The 18,921-nt window shown below is 60.6% G+C and overlaps 1 protein-coding gene across 3 annotated transcripts in view; it reads right to left on the bottom strand.

Annotated features, from left to right (window-relative positions):
• Window positions 1–4,201: 4,201 nt before the first annotated feature.
• The window catches only part of KIAA0232 (KIAA0232 ortholog), a 44,469-nt gene continuing 29,749 nt past the window's right edge, over window positions 4,202–18,921 (bottom strand). For 2 of the 3 annotated variants that reach the window (XM_090267102.1, XM_090267103.1), the window contains 3 exons: window positions 13,044–13,152; window positions 8,178–8,275; window positions 4,202–6,557 (listed from right to left, as the gene is read on the bottom strand). In XM_090267102.1, coding sequence (XP_090123228.1) covers window positions 6,378–6,557; window positions 8,178–8,275; window positions 13,044–13,152 — 387 coding nt within the window. In that variant the 3' untranslated portion in view covers window positions 4,202–6,377. The remainder of the gene's footprint in view (window positions 6,558–8,177; window positions 8,276–13,043; window positions 13,153–18,921) is intronic. The other variant, XM_090267105.1, reaches the window with a different exon arrangement.

Here is an 18,921-nt window from a genome sequence, read left to right as displayed (position 1 = left end):
CGCCCCACCCCCACGTGCAAGGCCACCAGGCCGGGAGAAGCGGTGGTGAGGGGCTACCTGTCTGCGTGAGGAAGTCACCCAGGAGCCCAGCTTGGGAAGGGGAGGCGCAGGTGGGGGTGGGTCTGGGAGGGTAGGAGAGGCAGGGACCTGAGAAGTCGGGAAGGGCCACCTGACCACGTGGAAGAGGGCAGGTCCACCTCGCATCCCTGGTGGGGCCTGACGGGGGGGAGTGGAGGCTGCCCACAGGACTGAACGCACGCAGATACAGGCTCCCAAGGGTGGGCCTCGAGCCAGGCACAGGCCACCAGAGTAGGGATGGGGCCGAGACCAGCACAGCGCGGGGCTGAGCTAAGAGCCAGGGTTTGCACCCGCGGGCCGCAGCCAGCGGAGGCCGGGCCCCAGCGCAGGTCCCAGGGCTGTGCACAGGCTGCCGCAGCCCCGCGGTAGGCGGCCAGGGCTGGAGCCCACTCGGTTGGGCGGCCCGGCGACCGCCGGCTTGCAGTCTGACATTGTGACCAGCAGGAACTGGGGCCTGAGCAGACGCCGCAGGTGCCCAGGTCTGTGACAGACGGAGGGGAGGAGCTGACCGAGCCAGAAGGGGGCCAGGACCTGCAGAGGCCCTCAGTGAGCCTGGGGTCACAGGGTCACAGCGCCTAGCTCGGGGTTCTCTCGGGGGCTCAGTGGGGCCGGGGGTCATCGGCGTGGGGGGCAGGGCCTGCAGCCCACTCCCAGGCCCTCAAGGGACCTGAGCCCCCCGTTCTGTAGTCAGTTCTGCTTCCTCTGGAGGCTCTTCCCTCTGCCCGAGGGTCTGAAGGTGGAGGGCAAGGGGCAGAGGGGTGGCGGCCACTCCGGCCTCGGGGGTGACGGGCCCGCCGCCATGGGTGGAAATCCCTGCACAAGCCCCTCTGCAGTGGGGAAGGACCCGAGGTGGTGGCACGCGGCAGGCAGATGGATTCTGGTCACGGCAGCTGCTCAGAGCCTGAGCGCCTGTTGCGGGGGGCCTGACCCAGCCCCCGGGACCTGCCCCAGGGTGTGGGGTGCGTGGGGACAGGGCAGCGTGCGCAGAGGGGAAGGAGCGGGGAGGAGTTTGTCCTCATGCCAGGTGAGGAGAGGGGAGCTCTACCTGCCCCTCAGCGACTGGCCGGGCCCAGTCCAGTCAGGAAGAGAGTGACCAGGTCAGCGTCTCCCAGCTGATGGGGGAGGTTGGAGGGTGCCTGGGCTCTAGGCAGGCCCATCACTGCTTCCAACCCACACCCAGGGGTGCCAAGGCCCAGCACTTAGGGTGGCCCTCCAGCCTGGAAGGGAGCGGGGGGTCTCACCCCCATCTGGCTGCAGGTTGGAGTTCGGGGAGGCCAGAGCCTGTTGGGGTAGCAGGTCAGAGGGTGTGCCTTCCTCCACCCTCCCAAACAGGCCCCCCCCAGCCCTGGGACCCCCGAGTGATCCCCTGGGCTGTGGCAGGAAGTGGCAGGCCGCTGCTCTTGGATCCTGGCCAGCACCAGGAGGGAACGGTGTGACCTCCCTGCAGTGTGAAGGAGTAGGACTGAGCCAGCCACATGGTGGCCCCGTGACCACAGTCAGCACCCCGTGGGTTGGGCCTGACCCGAGGCGGGGGCCTTCCCTGCCCCCCATGGAGGGAGGGAAGGAAGTGAGGGGCGGCCTGCAGATGTGATTTTCTTGAGTTACTGGCCTGGGGTGTGGCAACTTCTCCTTTGCGTTTCCGGCTTTGTGCTTTTCCCGTCCAGGGACCGCAGGGAGGCAGGTCTTCCAGGAGGGCATGTCTCGCGGGCTTTGCACCCTAATGTCTGGGCGTCTGGGTGGCTGTACTACTACTGCCCCCGTAGGTGATGTTCGGGTCTCCGTTTACACCCGAGGACACAAGGCCCGGAGGCCAACGGCCGGCCCAAGAGCGCGGGGGGAGGGGGTGGGGGCAGAGCCGGGACGGGGCCCGGGCACCCTGACTCAGCCTAGACTCCTGCAAGGGACACCCTTACAACACGCGACTCACGACGATCAGAGGAGGGCAGCCTCGCTGCAGCTGCCGACCACCCTTGCACATGCCTTTTAGGTTCCTGGCAAGATGGCAGTTTGAGGCCTGTCCAGTGGGCTCTGTGGTTACGGCACCCAGTTCAAGTCCTGGCCCCACGAGCCACTGGGTGGGAGACCACCACGTGCTGACCCTCTCACCGCGCCTCCGCTGTCCCCTCTGTGAGGTGGGGGGCGTGTACCCTCCTCACGGGCTGTTCGTTAATGCTGCGCAGCACCTGGCAACAGTGGGCCCGTGTTGGCTGGGGCCGCTACCCGCACAGGCCACACCGACGCCACCCAAACGTCAGGTGCTGGTGTCTGTCCCTGGCAGTCACTGTAGTTCGGTCAAGTGGGGCAACGGCCCTCAAAGTGTTACCCGCTGCCTGCCCCCGTGACGCAAGGCCGGGCGTGCAGCCTGGGAGGCCCTCCGCGGGCTGCTTTCCAGAGGCCGGGGCGGGGCCCTCCTTTCCGTTCCTGGACAGCTGTGCAGACGCAGGCCTGCCAGGTGCTGTCCCAGCCGAGCCCGTGTGCCCGGAGCCTGCAGGGGCGGCGTCTGCAGGGACAGCCGCAGCAGCACCCATCCTAACAGCAGCGGCCTGAAGCACGTCAGATGTTTCATCTAAAGAGAGGCCTTTACACCCTGTGGTTGTTAGCTGTGACATCAGCAACCCCGGGGACTGTAACAGGCCAGAGCCCTGTACCCAGACAGTTGGTGTGCACAGGGCACCCCGCCCCGCTGTTGCAGGTGTGGGGCTGCTTGTGAAGCAATTGTGCTGATGGTACCTCAAAACCACAGCCCAAGGTTAGCCCACACCAGTATGGCCACGAGACACACAGCCAAGCAGGGAGGACACCCACAGGGAAGGAACCCCCTGTCCGCGCCCTGCAGCAGCAACGGCCTCCGGTCCTGCCTCAGGGGCCTCCAGGAAGGCAGAGTCTGTCCACCCCTCACCCCCGGGCCAGCAGCCACGCGTGTCCTTCGTGGCAGGAGAACAGGCCCTGGAAAGCCACCCACGAAGGCGCATCAGCAGCTCAGAGAGCTGGAGGCACAAGGCGCTGCTTCCAGCCCATGACCCGCTCTCACTCACCCAGGGCCACACGGCCGACAAGACGGGCAGCCGGCTGGGGCGCCACCCTGCGGGAGCCCCACCCAGCTGTCGCTCCCAGCCAGGGTGGGCGAGGGCTTTCTAAAGACAGTGTGGGGGCTGGCCGAGTCCTTGAGCCTCACTTCTTGTACCCAAGCCCCGTGCTTCAAAGATTAACTACATAAGGCACATGGGTTCCACAAAAGCGTGGGAAAGTGTTTTTATGGGAGGAAGCATTGGAGACATGCCTACACATTTCAGAAACCCCAAATTAAAAAGTGCATGGAATACAGTTGACACCCTTCTGATAGAGCCCCCGTCTCTGCCCAGATGAGCAGCAAGTGCTGACCTGAGAAACAGCCCAGCCCCAGGCCAGCAACAGCGTGGCTTCCGGACGCGAGAGGAGGGCGTCCAGCGTCCCACGCGGCCCAGCGGCAGCCGTGGGCACCCTGAGGGCTGGGATCCCCCCGCGGGGCGACTGTGAAATGCCGCTGTGAACCGGACGAAGCAGCGCTGACCGACAGAACACGGGAGCGCCTGCGCAGGTCCAGGGTGGCCGGCGTCGGGGCCAGCGGAGTGAGAGCCGGCTCTGAAGGCCCAGCCCTGTGCGTGAGCCTCTCTCTGCGCGTGTATTCACACACCCATTCGGCCGTCAAGAAGCATGTGGCACAAATGGCAGGAGCTACCCCCTCAGGGTGATGAAAGTACAAACGAGTCTGCCTTTATTCTTCTTTAAAAATGCACTGGTTTCTTCTGTACGATCAACATGACCGTGTTAATATATACAGTAGACACAGATCTTTCTTTTCAGAACAAAAGGACTTCAGCTTTGTCTACCACCTAGGGACAAAAACGCTGTTCTTTGCAGGAAGACTGAGGTAGCAGTAACGGGGAGCAAGGAGGAGACATTCATTTCCCAGCAGCCCCACCATGTCTCCCCCAGCCCAGAAGCGTCCCCCTGCCCGCCCCCAGCGTGCCCACCAGCCGAGGGCCTTCCCTGGGAAGGCTGTGACCTGGGCCCACGCCCTCTCCCTTGGGTGTGCACAGCAAAGATGGGGTGTTCTGTGCTCTGAGAAATAAAGACAACCAGCTGCTTTTTAAACTTTTATTTTGGTGTTAACTCCACAAGAAAACAAAAGATCAGTTATTCCGGTGTACGTGAGATCAGAACAATACAACCGCGGGAAGAACCCTCAGCCCAGGAGTGGAGACGGACGCTTCAGTGCTACGGACCTGCAACGCGCTTCATACCACAGTGCGTCTCAGCGTTTTGCCAACTTTTTGAAAAATGCTTTATCTTTGTGATCTTCCATTCACACAAGTAAAAACCACACGTGCAACTCAGTTGCCGAAAGCCTCTGAGCTTCAGCCACTTAGCTACGAAAACGAATTAAATACATAATCTGTTAGCCCCTCAGCCCCGTGGGGCCCACCCCCTCCCCGCGGAAGGCGCGCCCCCCTTCCGTCGGTGCAGCAGGAGGCCTGCACCGCCACCACCTGCAGCCCTCTGTCCAGGGTCAGCTGAGCTGAGGTGGTGTCTGAAATACACTGATTTGGTCTCTGCTAGATAAGCAACGATTTCTAGGACAATCGTCATTGTAGTGATTTTAAGAATTTACAACATCCAATTCTTTTTTGCCTTTGCTGTTAAATTGTATTTCAGTGCAGATGCTAATGAAGTTTTAGGAAGCTCTGGAAGAAAGAAAATACATAAAACCTTATAAAATCTGTAAATAAATAACAGCCACAAACTCTCGCACGCGCGCGCACACTCACACAGGGCCGCTTGGAAGAGTCAGCACGCGTGCTGTGTGAGCACAAGCCCCAGCGTGCGGCGGGCTCACGCCCAGCGGCCCCTCGGGTCTCCTGGGGAGGACGCACGGAACTGGGACGCGCCCACAGCCAGAGAGGGAGCTTTCTGTGCCGCCAGCTAAGGAAAGGCAACAAAAACCAAAGGTCACACAAGGCGTCTCTCTCCGCCAGTTCCGCTCCCAGCTGGTGCCCAGCGCATGCCGACTGCCCGCCAACTCGGGCGAAACTGTCTTGTCCCCATTAGCCTTTCTGCGGTTCCTCCCGTTACAGACGGGCGAAACTGATTTCACCCCTTAGGTGTTTTTTTAATGAGTTGGTTAAAAAAGGAAAGCAATTCAAAACATTCAGGTTGTGCAAACACTGCTCCTCCCACTCCTGCCTGGGGCGCAGCGTGAGAAGCTCATGGCGGTGGTCACGTGAGCTCCAGGACTCGCACTGACCCCGGCTCCCACACAGGAGGGGACACGCGTCCCGGGAGGCGGTCACTCAAGGGTGGGAGAAATGGGTCCTCTGCCCGCCCCCAGCCCGCCACACACAGGACTTGCCCAGATCATTCTCTCACACACAAAGGAGGTCTAATGACCCCACGTCGCGGCCATGAGGGTGGCCAGCTGCAGCCGGCAGGGTTTCTCTGGCGTGACGGGGTGGCCTTTATTGCATGTCAAACGTTTGTGATTTTGAGTCCGAGGGGTTTCAGTCCAATGCAGGTTCCAAGGAAAGGACTTGCAGCTCAGATCCTCCCCAAGCGTCGTGGGACTGCCACCGGGAGCCCGGGCCGGTGTTCTGGGCGCACCCGCAGTGACGGCACAGGAGCAGGCCGGGCGCCCTCTTCCCTCACTGCGCCCCACGAACCACCCCAGACCCCAAGCCCCTGGCTTCTTCAGTTAGCAATAAAGTCACAAACCACAGTATCTGCCACGATACTTTAGGGGGGAATCCTACGAGAGAAAACAGCGTTTGGTAAGTCTCTAAAAGCGCGCCCTGGTGGCTGCCACCCCTGATGTGCATGAGACAGTGAACGAGGACCGCGGCCGAGCCACCCACGCCTCCCTCTCGCCTTCGGGAAGGCGCTGATCTGTGCAGGGACGTGTTCCTGTCCCGGTTCTCGGAGAAGAGAGCCTACGTGCGCCGGCGCTCGGGCCTCCGGCAGCGGGAGGCCCGCGGGGGCAGCAGCAGCGGGAGATGCAGGAGCAGCGGCCCTTCTGGGACACGGACATGCACACCCGCTCTGCACCGGACACCACGACCTAGTCTAGTTCGAAGAGCCAAGAATAACAGCTCGGAAAAACTCTTCAACAGGACAGCTGTTCTCAGCTCTAAAGTAAGCAAGAAGAGAAAGGTAATTACTGATCTGACTCAGTTAACTGAGGAGGAACCTAAGTTGTTGTTTCAGATGAACAGGCCTCACAAAACAGCGTTTCGTTTTTAAAAACCTCTGTGTCCTACTCTGCAGGGTTAGAGATGAGTTCGCGAAAACAGCTCCTCTTCGCCGGGGTCCGCCCACTCGCCCGCACCGTCCCAGCCCGCGGTCCCCGGGCCAGGGCCGGCGCCGGGCTGCAGCTTCCCGCGGGAGCCCTCTGCCGGGGCTCCGGAACTTCTCTCTGCTGTACACCTTGCTTCATACACAGAAGACACCTAAGATGGAAGGAACAAGTTGCAACACATCAAAAGCCAGCCTTTTCCGGAAGGGCTACATGACGACACACAAATCACGGATGTTTTCCTGTGGAGCGTTAAAACCACGGAGAGTTTCCCTGTCTCAAAGCAGATCAGCCTCCCCTCCTGGACCCGAGCAGGTGCTGGGATGCCACGTGGGGCCGTGTCCCCCCATGCCCTCACACTGCAAGAGGGGAGACCGCCAAACTGGCCAACAAAACTCACAGTGCCAGAGTGGGGGGCACCTGAGGCGGGAGCCCAGGGAGTGCGGCGCTGAGCGGCGTCCTCAGCGGGGGCCGAGAAGCAAGCCGGGCCGCAGCCAGAGCGCGCCTGGCGCTGGGGGCTGTGCTTCTGCACTGGGCTCCATCGGTATCTGCTGCTTTCCCGAGACGACTCCGCTATGCGGGACTGTCTCCCACACCCCACGTGGTCGGTATCTCTGCCCCCAGGACAGCAAATACAAGTGGCAGCCCCGCCCCAGTCACAGTATCTAGCACGCTCCCCCACCCATCACAGTAAATTAACAACACACCCTTCCCCCATAGTAACTAGGAATGCCTCCCCCATCCCCCAAAGATTAGCAATGTCCCCCACAAGGCCTAGCAACACCCCTAGTCACAGTAACCAGCCCAGCCCCCCGCCCGCCACCGGAGGCGGCACCCCTCTCCCGATGCAGCCCCGAGGCAGGAGCACACTGGGGGGCAGTGCAGGGGCCTGAGACTGGAGGACAGGGCAGGCACACAGGGCCTCCCTCAGGCACGGCGGCCTCCGTCTCAGAGGGCAGAGGGCCTGTGCCTAGCAGTGCGGTCCCCAGGCCGAGGCTGAGGTCCTGCCCCACGCGGTCAGCACGCTCTGCCCAGGGCAGACCCGGCCCCACCTGCGGCGCTCGCTGGCCACGGGACGGACAAGCGACAGTGAGACGTGCGCGGCCCCCTGCCCTGCTACATGGGAGGAGCAGCAGGAGGAAAAGCCCCCAGCGGCCGGAGGGGGCGCGGCCGGGGGCGGTCAGGCGGGCACACAGGCGTGGGGGGGGCGAGAAGGGCAGCGGTGGGGGGGGGCCATGCCAGAGGGCGGGCTGGGGGGCCGTAGGGCCTGCGGGAGCCCATTCTCACAGCACCGACCGACATGGGCGGTCACTCTGAGAAGTAAAAGGAGTTTCCTTGGTTCGTCCGCCCGCCCACCCGCCTGCGCCAGGGCTCCCAGGCTGGGGGCAGGGGACAGGCTCACAGTCAGGTGCTGTGCTGGCTGCATCCCACACACAGAGCTCCCTGGGCTGGGGTGCAAGAGGTAAAGAGGGTGCCCCCCCCAGGGTCGTAAGGGCAGTGACAGGCTCAGGATCGGACGGAGAACTTCCCTCTGGCAGCGGTCAGTGCGAAGGACAGATGGACGGAGGGAAGGACGGACTCACAGAGCCCGAGTGGCTGAGCTGGGAGGCAACACAGACCAAGCAGCAAAGGGCCACAAAGCTTAGTGACTGAGTCAGGGGGGAGGGGGAGGGGCAGCTCCCAGGACTCCCGGGTTTCAGCTTGAGTGGCGGGGCGGGGCGGGAGGTGGCCACTGGCAAGTTAAGGATAAGGAGGAGCAGGACAGTCCACTTACCCTATTAAAATCTAACAGACGCTCTTCATTACTGGGGATCTCTTTAGCATCTGGACATTCTTCTATACCGTTCTCTCCCTTGGCATTTGTATAACATTCTTAATCATTGTGAATGGAGAGGAAAAAGGGAGGGAAAGTCCATTAAAGACACAGTCATGAAACAGGCACTCGTTTCATTTCCTGCTGGAGGTCGGGGCTCGCTCTGCCGCCCTGGGGCGGGGCGGGGGGGGGGGTGTTCCGTAGTCAGTCACCAGCAGCCAGCGGGGGAAACAAGGCACACACCGGGCCAGTTTAAATTCTCTAACAGCTTGAGTTTGCGGAGAACAGTGGGCCAGCAGGACCACATACAGCACTCCCGTAACCCAGGGACGCGGCCGTCCGACAAACGCACACGGCCGCAACTCACTTCACTGCGCTTCACAGGTTTCCTTTTAAAAAAAAATGAAGGCAAGATCCGCCACCAGCAAGAAGATGATGACTCACTCTTCTGTGAGACCTGCTTTCCTGCAGTGGTCTGGCCGCGACCCTGCACCCCTCCAAGGGGTGTCTGCACTCACACCCACGGGGGACAGCCCAGGGCCACGGGGCAAAGGTCCGGGCCCTCAAGAGCGTGCTTTGTATGGAGGGGGACAGGCGAGCACCACACAAACGCCTGTGTCACCGGTAAACGAAAGGAGTCAGGTGGAGGAAGTGCGGAGAGGAACCAAGACAGGGGGCGTCCGAGCTGGTTCTTCACAACTTGGCACCCCACTAAGCTACACGTTCCTTTCACCTGTGGCTGAGGAAAGAGCGTGAGGCCAGTGGTTTGACTGGTAAGTGGCCCACAGAGCAGGACAAACGGGGAACCATAAGCTGAAATGAGAAGGAACCAAATCACGTATCCAATGGCTCTCAACCTCGTGGTGCCTTCAAATTAGCCCCGGAACTCCAAGGGAAGTCTGGCAGCCTGGGCCCCCACCTGGGATTCTAACTGAACTGACCTGGAGAAGAGTCTAGGCATTAGCATTTTCTGAAAAGCTCCCAGGTAATTCTTTCTTTCCCTCTCCAGTATTTAATATACATATATGTATATACTTTTTAATTTTATAATCATAGTTGACCCCCCCCCCATGTAATTCTGATGCACAGCCAGGGCTGAGAACCACTGGTCTTCATCTAGCCTGGGGGCTTATTTGCCTAATTTGCTGGCAAAGGGGGGGTTGGAGCAGAGACGCAGAGAGGAGCGCAGGGGCCTGGGACAGGCCTGGGTGTGGCCCCTGCTTCTGACACCACTGTAAGTTTCCTGGGTGTTCAACAGAACCCTGTGCTGCCCCTTGCAAAACAGAGAGGCCGGGGCCAGCGCTCCACGGCTGCTTGGCCATCGGGGCGGCGGGGCGGCCCCACACCACAGGGAGGCCGTCTGGGCCCTGCCGGGCCTGGCCCCCAGGCCGCTCCGCGCCCACCCAAGCCTGCCGTGCTCTCTGACTGCTCCGGCTGTCCCAGGTTACTCATCCAGGTTCGTGAGCACAGCCAGGCTCAGGGACAGAGAGACGTCAGCTGTTCCTGGTTACACCGCCTGTGACGTAACTGGGCAACTGGCTGCCCCTCTGGGCCCCAGTTCCCTCCTCTAACACAGGCCACCACGCGCCCTCACAGGTTTCCGGGCAAGGGAAGGGCGACGATGTGTGTGTGGCCCCAAGCACGGTGCCGGCACCCTCGGCGACGGCTTCCACCGGGGCCACGCACCACAGCCCTGCATCTGGGGGCTGCCTGCTGGAGGAGGCAGGGGGCTCTGTGCGCCCATTCTGGGCGGCCATCTTCTCCTTGGCCGGCCTGACCAAGCCCCAGCCCCCCACGGGCCACCCACCGGGTCAGCGCTTACACTGGGGGAGGGCTGCGGGGAGGAAATTTCCCGCGATGAGGCCACACCTACAGAAGGAGCTGCCCGTGACCCCTCCGTTGTCTGCGTTAGGAAATCTCTCAGCACCCAAGGGGGCTGTGGCGCACAGGACACGGCTCATCGCCGGCACTGTGGCCACAGCCCTCACGCCGACAGCTGCCGCTTCTAGGCCACGACTCCGGGCCGGGGCCCCCACCCTTCGCAGGCCGCCTCCGGGCAGGCTTACGTAGCTTTGGCCTCCGACAGCACTGGCCATGGAGGCAGACCCGGCCACTGCCCAAGGCCCAGCAGTGGGTAACAGGCCTCCCTCCCGACCCGGTCCTGCCTCCTGAGCACTTGACTGTTCTCCCCACTGCTCCCCCGCAGGGCTCTCCCCTCGCGGCCAGCAGGACGCACACATGCCTGAGCTCTGCAGGTCAACGCCCCAGACGGGCACGGCCCGCAGGGCCCAGGAGCGAGGGCTTCTGCCGCCTGCTGACCCGCCCCTCACTTCAGCCCCGCCTGCTCCCTGGGGGCCGGGCACACTGGGCACAGCCAGGGCCTCTGCCTGGGGCCTCTCCTTGCAAGGGGTTCCTGCTGCCACAGGGCTGCGTCCTCATTCCCTCCGGGCCCCGCTCCCTGTCAGCTGACCGGGAGGGCATGGCCTCGGTGTGTCTGCCTCTGCATCCCCAGCGCCAAGGACAGAGGCCGGCACAGGGAGGCACGCACGGAGCAGCTGCTGAGCGGACGCGGGCGTGCGGGCACAGCGAGGCCGCAGGGGCAGAGGGCACGCGGGCCGCACTCCCGGCTGCCCGGGGTGCCTGCACAGGCCGCCTGCCCGACGGGCCTCGCTGTGCTGCCGGGAGCTCCCGGGTCAGCCCCGGACTCGGGGCGCATGTGCTTGTTATTCATCATTAGCAACGTCAGGAACTTCAGGAGCTGAGACGAGCTGAGGGGTGACAGACGACCTGTTTCCCTGGCCGACCTCCTGGAGCGACGGGCCCCCACGCCCCTCGGAGGAATGTGGGTGCTTCAAAACACCACAGGCAACTCCGCAGGGATTCAACTCGCACTTGGGAGTTCAAGGTCCTTCGAAAACCCTACCCACTACGAGTGTCCCTGTGCGCCTCCCACTGTGTACGGCAGTCATTCACAGCACCTGCCAAGGGACCCTTTGGAGACCCAGGACCTAGAACCACGAGTCGGACCTGGGTTCCTCCCTACCGGTGGGAACCCGGGCTAGGGCCGCCGAGAGAGCCTGGACACGCTAACACAGCGAGAACTGCGTGTGTCAGAAAATCACCCTCAGCCTCGAGGCCCTCCCCGCCGCCCCGTACGCTCCACCCGGACTGGACTCTTCCCTGGAGGTCCTTGCTGCACTGCTCCGGGGCACCCAGTCCCTCCTGCCTGTGCTTCTGCTAACTGTGCCCGTCACTGAGCGCTCACCCAGGGAGCCACACTAGGCGTGCGTCAGGCAGGTCCATGCTCCCATCGCCCAGTGTCTCCCTGGGCACCACGCACAGACGGCAAAGCTTCTGAACCCCAAGAAGACAGCCTGCCCCGAGCCCACGCCGAATGGCTAACGCAGGGTTCTGGGCAAACCGCTAAATCTGGAAACCTGCCTCCCCACCTGAAGACCAGGGTAGACAGTGCGCACGGCCGCTGATGGAGTCGTGTAACAAAAAACCATCGCGGGCCCCTGGTAAACGATACAGGGCAACCTGGACACCGGCTAATGGTGTAGCAACAGGCCTTTGCTAAATGCTGTTAAACAAACAAAGGCGCTAAAAACGGAGACCCCGCTCTGCGCTCCCCTCTGACCCAGCAAACCTCCGTGGAGGGGGAAGGCAGGGTTTGGGGGGCCTGGTCTGTGCCCACAGAACACAGAGAAGCGAACTGTCTGGCACCCCCCAGCCCCCAGGCAGCGGAGGCCAGTGTGGGCGCCCCAGCTCCGGGGTGAGCGAGGGCCGGCGCCGTGTCCCCGTCAGTTACACAGTAGCTGGGGGGCCGCAGCACGTGAGCACGTGAATACCAGCCAAGGATGTACACGCCCTTACGGCTGACAGGAGTGGCTGGATGCCGAGGCTGAGGCCCGGGAGACCGCCGCGGTCAGGCAGGCTCGGCCTCCTGCCCTGATCCGTTTTAGGGTGCCCTTAGTTCCGGCTTCCCCCGCAATTGTAATGGAGACCCTTCATAGCTTCTGGGCATGTCTACCTGGGAGGCGCACAGGTGACAACCGCCTTCACTACCCACCCCCCCCGCCCCATCACCCTCTCTACCGGGCTTTCCCAAGCCCCTCCTGCTGTTCGCTCCTCGCAGAAAGTCCTTCAACCAACCCCGCAGGGCCCTTCAGTGCCCCAAGTTCACCCCTACCTGCGGCTACGACTGTTTCAGACCGGACCTGACCCCAACCTGAAACGCTGTAAGCGGCCTCTCCGTCCTGCGTGTTCCACTGTACCCACCCTTAGCAGACCCCCGCGCTCCCAACAGGCTCCTACCCTGGCAGCCTCTCTGACCGCAGCCATGAGCCCGCCGGGCCCCGGGGCCCCTCGTCTCCTGACCTGCCGCAGCCCCTCTGGGCTCAGCGCAGCCTTTCCCCAGCTCCCCCCAGGGCCTTCCTGAGGCTTCCGCCCGGCTTTCCTTCACCTCCGTCCCCAATGCCTAACACATGCTAACCACACCGAACCCCGCGGTGAGATTTTCTTTTGGACTGGTATTCATAGCAGAAGACCTTCCTGCTCTTGCCATGGCCGGTGTGGCTCGGCTGCAATGCTGTCCTGTAAACCGACAGCTCACGGGTTCGATTCCCAGACAGGGCACCTGCCTAGGTCGTAGGTTTAGTCCCCATTTGGAGGCAACTGATGGACTTTTCTCTCCCTCTCTCTCCTGCTCCCTTCCCCTCTCTCTAAAGTCAGTGAGTATGTCTTCAGGTGAGGATAAAGAAAAGGGAATTTATGGCTCTTAATGAATTAGAAATCTGAATGAAAGCCCAATACAGGTCTCCTTACCTTCACACTCGGATGCAGGAAAAAGAGGGGAGTACAAGGCTTTTTCCCACCAGGCCTGTTTTTCTTGGTTTCTATTCATGCCTTGCACATCAGTGTTCAATGCGGGAACCTGTTCAGATTAAACCAAATACAGAAAAAGTTTACAAACTTTCAGGATAAAGGAAAAACTCAGGCATTAACTATGGACAACAAACCCAGGAGCTTTAAATTGATTAGTTGTTTTTACTGTTCTAGACAAGGTGAATTTAAAAAGCCAAAGTATTCAGAGCACATAAAGGGACTTTTTCTTAAGAAGCACTTACATTGGCAGTAGAATGAAAATCTTTTTTAAAAAACCACACAACAGAACTCTTACAAAGCAAAAACACATAACAGGAAATACCCTCCACAAAAGGCCAGTTTCTAGATTTGGGGAGCGCAGAGAGATACGAGGTGCTCTGGAGAAACCAGGGCGGACCCTCTTTTCCACACACCCAGGCTCGCGGAAGTCAAGGAAGAAAAAAGGGGACAGAAGTAAGTTTTACTGGCAGTTATCAGGTCAAATGTGTTCCTAACGGAACGGTCTGCGTCACTGAGAACCAGGGAAGGTGAGGTTCAAACCCAGTAATAAGTAACGCTGAGAGGAATTCAGATTCAAACCAGGCCCTGGCCATCACACTGAGGGGAGGGAAGGACCCCTGAGGGCAGGAGACCCACGCTGCTGCATCCACACGGCCGTGGCGGAGTGTCGCGCAGTCCCAGGAGGGGGACCCGCGTCTGGGCCAGGCTCCATCCTTTACCGGCGCAGCTCTCAAGCCCTGGCCAGTTCCCGCCCACCCGCCGGGCAAGGAGGCCTGGGTGTCACGTGGCCGGTGGTCAACAGAGGGCAGCTGTCAGTGATGGAGGAGGGCCCCCGTGAGTCGTGACTGGAAGGCCCGTGGCCAGCGGCGGCTACCACGTGCACCCCGTCCTGCTGGGGGCTGGGGCCGCTGCGTCCATGCCCCGCCCTCCCCGGGCCCAGGGCCCCGAGCGCCTGCGACGGAGGTCTCTCCACGCGTAGGCCTGTGGACGCCGCACACGTCTGTATCCCTTTAGAAGACACTTCCTTAGTGTTCAAGTTTAAAAATGGCACTGCTTCAGCAACTGATAACCATCAATTCTCTAATGGGATTTCGTTACTCTCTTATTTTATGGGTCTAAAACATGACTCAGCAGTTGTGTGTTTCATTACTTAACTAAAGGGGAAACGAACTTCAAAGCTTCATTTTCACTTAACATGTAACTTTTCTCCCAGATGAGAAAATGCTCTGTCCGCCAGAGTGGCCGGTTAGCTGTCCGCGTCTCCCCGGCAGCTCGTGCTGCCACGAAAATCAGTGCTGTGACTGGGGAAACAGAAGCCAGGGCCAGCGCCGCAGTCAAGGCTGTGGCCTCGGTGCAGACGAGCCAGCAACGCGCAAGGCCTGCAGGTAATTCACGGCGACTGACTGCGCCTGCTCTGGAACGCACGGCGCCGGCATAAGACCTCTCCAGAAAGGCCTCCCCCTCTCTCCAAGGCGTCCCCCTCTGTGAGGCCACTCAGTGCTGTCGGGAGGGGCACGGCAGGCCCCCATCAGGATGTCTGACTCCCACTCCACCTCCCCCAAGGCACTAAAGAGGAGGTGAATCGGAAGGAAGAGTTCCTGTCTGAGGAGACAGTGTCACCGCGGGCCATGTGAGGGCAGTGCCACAGCTGGCCTTGGAGTCCTTTGTCGCGGCTGTGGCGACGGGGGAGGACGGGACAGGGCCCCAGTGAGGGCTGCGTCAGCACCCACGAAGAAGAGGCTTGGGAAGGGTGCACCCAGACGGTAAGGTTTCAGGGGGCCGGGACCACACCTTACTTAGCTTTGCGGCTCGAGGCCCAGGCACAGCGTAAACACTCCAGGCCTGGGGGCCTGAAGAAAAGGCCCCCCCTGGCCTCAAGCTCCTGATGAGTGGGCGCAGCGTCTTCTCCCTCTGCCGCTGAAGCCACGCTCGGACCACTGCTCCGTTTCTGCCATAGTTTTAAGCACTTTTTCTGCGCCCTCCCTGTGAATATCAGTTCCAATGGCAAGGACTTTCTCTTCTGTTTCATGCTACACTAAACACATGTGCAATATATATGCGTTATTTTTTATGCTGTTTTGTCTCCTGGTTTTTTGTTAAAATACAGGATTAATTTTGTCTCAGATCTACAACACAGTTCAACATTTATAAACCTCGGGAAGCGATCAGCACAGTGAGTCTAGTGCCCATCCGACACTGTCAAGTTCAGCACAATGTTGACTATGCTACCCTTGCCGTGTGAGTGAATCTGCGTCACTCTATGACGTCTTTCCACTAAGCTATTTCCAACTATTAGTTTGCACAGTAAAGACGACCATGCTGCCCTGGCTGGTGTGGCCAGTGGATTGCACACGGGCCTGCGAACCAAAGGGTCGCCAGTTCGATTCCCAGTCAGGGCACAGGCCTGGGTTGTGGGCCAGGTCCCCAGTTGGGGGTCGCAAGTGAGAGGCAGCCACACACTGATGTTTCTCTCCCTCTCCTTCTCCCGCCCTTCTCCTCTCTAAAGTAAATAAATCTAAAAAAAAAAAAAAAAAGACCACGCTTTCCTTACACGTCTATTTCATGCATTCATTCAGCTTCTGCTTCAGTTGAGAATGAGAAGATGGAGCACAGGACAGAACGGGCAACCTCTGCCTGCGCACCACTCTGCCCCCCCAGACAGCTCCCCGGCCGGCTCTCTCCCCTGCTGCCTCCCTCACAAGGAGGCCGCCGGGACACCGAGAGCCCAGCCGAAGCCCTCCCCGCAGCCAGCAGCCGGCAGCCCGCGCCAGCGCAGCCCACCCGGCCTCTGTCCTCACCCAGCGCCCCGCACTTCCTTAGAAGACGGATGTCGTGTAAAGCCTCCCCGCATGCACTTCTCGCCGCATGTCCTTGTCCTGGCGCAGAGAGGGCTGCTGGGGGCCCTCTGCGGGCAGTGCTCTGGGACTGACTCTCCCGCAGCCAGTTCCCAGTTATTTGGGTCACAAAGGAAGAGAACGGCTTCCACGAGCCCTGTGCTTTGGAAGGAAAGGAAGGAGACGTGCAGGAAGAGACCCGGAGAGCCGCAGGCCCACAGAGACGCTGCGCGGCTGCCTGGTTCCCCCTGACTGACAGGCGGTGAGAAGTAGGGCGAGAACTCGGGCTCCGTCCCCGAGACTGGGGTCTGGGCAGGTGCTCCGTCCTCTGAGCTTAACGTCCTCGGCAGCCACAGCAGCGGGTCTGCCGTGCAAGGCCTCCGTGGGCGCTCAGCAGGACGAGGGCGATGCAGCAGCGGGCGCAGTGCCCGGCCCGGGGGTGTGGGTGCCACAGCCCCGGAACGGCCTCACTCCCTGCACCCTCAGAGCCTTCTGACGCCCCTGGTGCGCTGTCTGCCCGGCAACATGGTCCCCCCTCCTGAACTGCAAATCCCTGCAGGCAGGACCAAGCCTCTGCTCCTGCCCTGAGCTTCAAAGCACGTGGCGCTCCGTCGGCCACCAAGTAAGTGCCAGAACCCTTGCGCGGTGAAGCGCGCACGAACGCACCCCTGAGGCACCCTGCCAGGCCTCGGGGCCCTAACTGCTGCCGACAGCTGTCTGCACACGCGAGGAGTCAGCTTCCAGTCTCTGGGCTTCGCTTCTGCTGGCCCTTCTGCCTTGTGCGCCCGCCTCCTTTCTGCCCCGGAACCTGCAGGTATGTCTACAAGGCCCGCTGACCCTCACAGGCTCGGAGGACTCTCCCCAGGTCCCCATGGCACCTGTATCACACCACCTACCGTGTTGCCTAAAATTACCCGCAAGATAAACCAGGATGCATCCATGCATCCGTACAATGGAATGGTGTGCAGAAAATAAAAAAGGAAGGGTGAGGATAATGAAGTGCCGTCTCAGTAAAAAGAAAAAACAGGATGAAATAGATGGGAGCATATCTTTGCTTACACGTGCAGGAGACACCAGAACCCACACGTGCGGCCGTGGCTGGGGAGGCGCTTTCTGCTGGGAGCTCTGACGGGAACCACCTGAATGAACGCCCGTGAAACCTGGTCTTCCGCCCACACTGGGTCCCTGAAGGCGATGACAGTGCCTCGTGCCTCCAGGGCACCCAATTTAGCGACAGGCATGTGAGAGGTCCCGACAGACGTTTGCTGCCTGAACTTCCGCAGAGAATCCCGATTCCTCCTCCTGGGCCCCGGTGCCATTAGAAAGCCTGCATTTTCAGCCCACTTGCCCTGACGTAGGCGGGCAACTCACATCCTTGAAAGCGGGGCTCCCGACTGCCCTTACCCGGGAAGGGGGAGGCCTTGCAAGCACCCCCAGGCTGGCCAGGCAGGGAGAGGGGGGAGGCACAGACTCCGGTCCCCACTGGACCCTAGGCTGGCCCTTCAGGCCGCTCTGCCCGCCTCTCCACCCCTCACGAACCTATAAAGTGAGCTCTGGCCCAGCTCCCAATGGCGGCGATGCTGACTAGGGACGAGGGGCGCAGCACCAAGCGCGCCCAGGCCCCCAGGCGACCCCGCGCGTCCTCGGAGGACACGCCTGGCAGCGGCAACCTCCCGGACCGCCCGGGGCTCTGACAGCACAAACGCACCAGCACACTGGACGGCGGCACGGCGGGGACGTGATGGGGGTTCGCACTTCTTCCCTGCTTTTCTTCCTCCTCAATCTGGGGCCAGGCGAGATACAAACGCGCAGAGGAATGTTTGAGGAGGAACAGCGCGGCCGTAAGCAGATAGACAAAGGCTTGCAACATGGTGTTTTGTTCTCAGCGCATTAAGAATTCAGTGTTTCAAAGCAATTCCAACCCGTCTCTCTCAGGACCTTCAGGCAAGCTAACGAGAGCATCGTCTCCTGCCAGGGTCCCGCGTACCCAGGGCCACGCCCGGGCCCATAGGAGCTCACGCTCTCACGGGAAGGGCCACGAAGGACCCCTGAAAGAAGCAATGGAAGGGGCGTGAAATGCAGAAGTCACCGAGAGGAGGGAGAAACCGGCTCTGGGCGGCGGGGTGGGGTGGGGAGGGGCGAGGAAGAGGGACCTGGTCAGGGGAGGCGGCGGGGCCTGAAGGGTCTCAGGGCACAGGCAGGGCTCAGACGCCCGGAGGCGGGTGGGTGCGTGCAGGAGGACAGACGCGCGGAAGGGCAGCACTCGTCCGCCACGGGCGTCAGGACGCGTAACCATTTCCAGCTGTCTGCTTAACACGCTGCTCCTAGGAATCACGCTCTACACCAAATTACGGCTAAAAGAGGGCAGATCACTAGGCTTTCTTTGTGAAACAGGTGATTGTTTTGTTATTTCTTATACAATCAATTTAACCTCAAACCACCTCTTAGGACGAGCCAAAGGGTACAATGACCCCCGTCAACAAAACTCCTCCTCTTCACCAGAAGTAACATACAGCTGCAGGAACGGGTACTTTGTACAGGCCCAGGTACGTCTGCACAGGTTCTGCAGAAGCTGTTCTGCTGCACTTGGGGTGCGGGTTAATGTTACATGTGCTACAATGTATTTTGGAGAACGCTCCGCAGAGGTAACTTTGGTGTCAATGTTTCAGAGGCGGTTAGAAGGGCCCGCGGCTACTTCTGAAGAGCCAGGGGCTTTGAAGGGGAACAGCCGCCTTCCGATTCATCAGCCGTGAAAGCTGCAATGCCTGCGTTTCACGTTTTGCTCTAAGCTTAACACAGGCGTACTAAGACAACCCCCGAGAGTCTTATACCCTGTGATTTATTTAAAAATGTCTCTTCTCTGCAGAAAATGTCTGCCATCTGGTTCAAGTGTATAAATTAGCAAGTCCATTTTAAGTCCTTAGGCAAAATCATAAGAACGGTACATTTGAAGACAGTTAAGCTCATTTCCCAATGATTTCACC

The sequence above is a fragment of the Furipterus horrens genome, unplaced genomic scaffold (genome assembly GCF_987537825.1).
Source record: "Furipterus horrens unplaced genomic scaffold, mFurHor1.1.pri manual_scaffold_2, whole genome shotgun sequence".
NCBI classification, from domain to species: domain Eukaryota; kingdom Metazoa; phylum Chordata; class Mammalia; order Chiroptera; family Furipteridae; genus Furipterus; species Furipterus horrens.
This window is presented reverse-complemented; position numbering and strand designations above follow the sequence as displayed.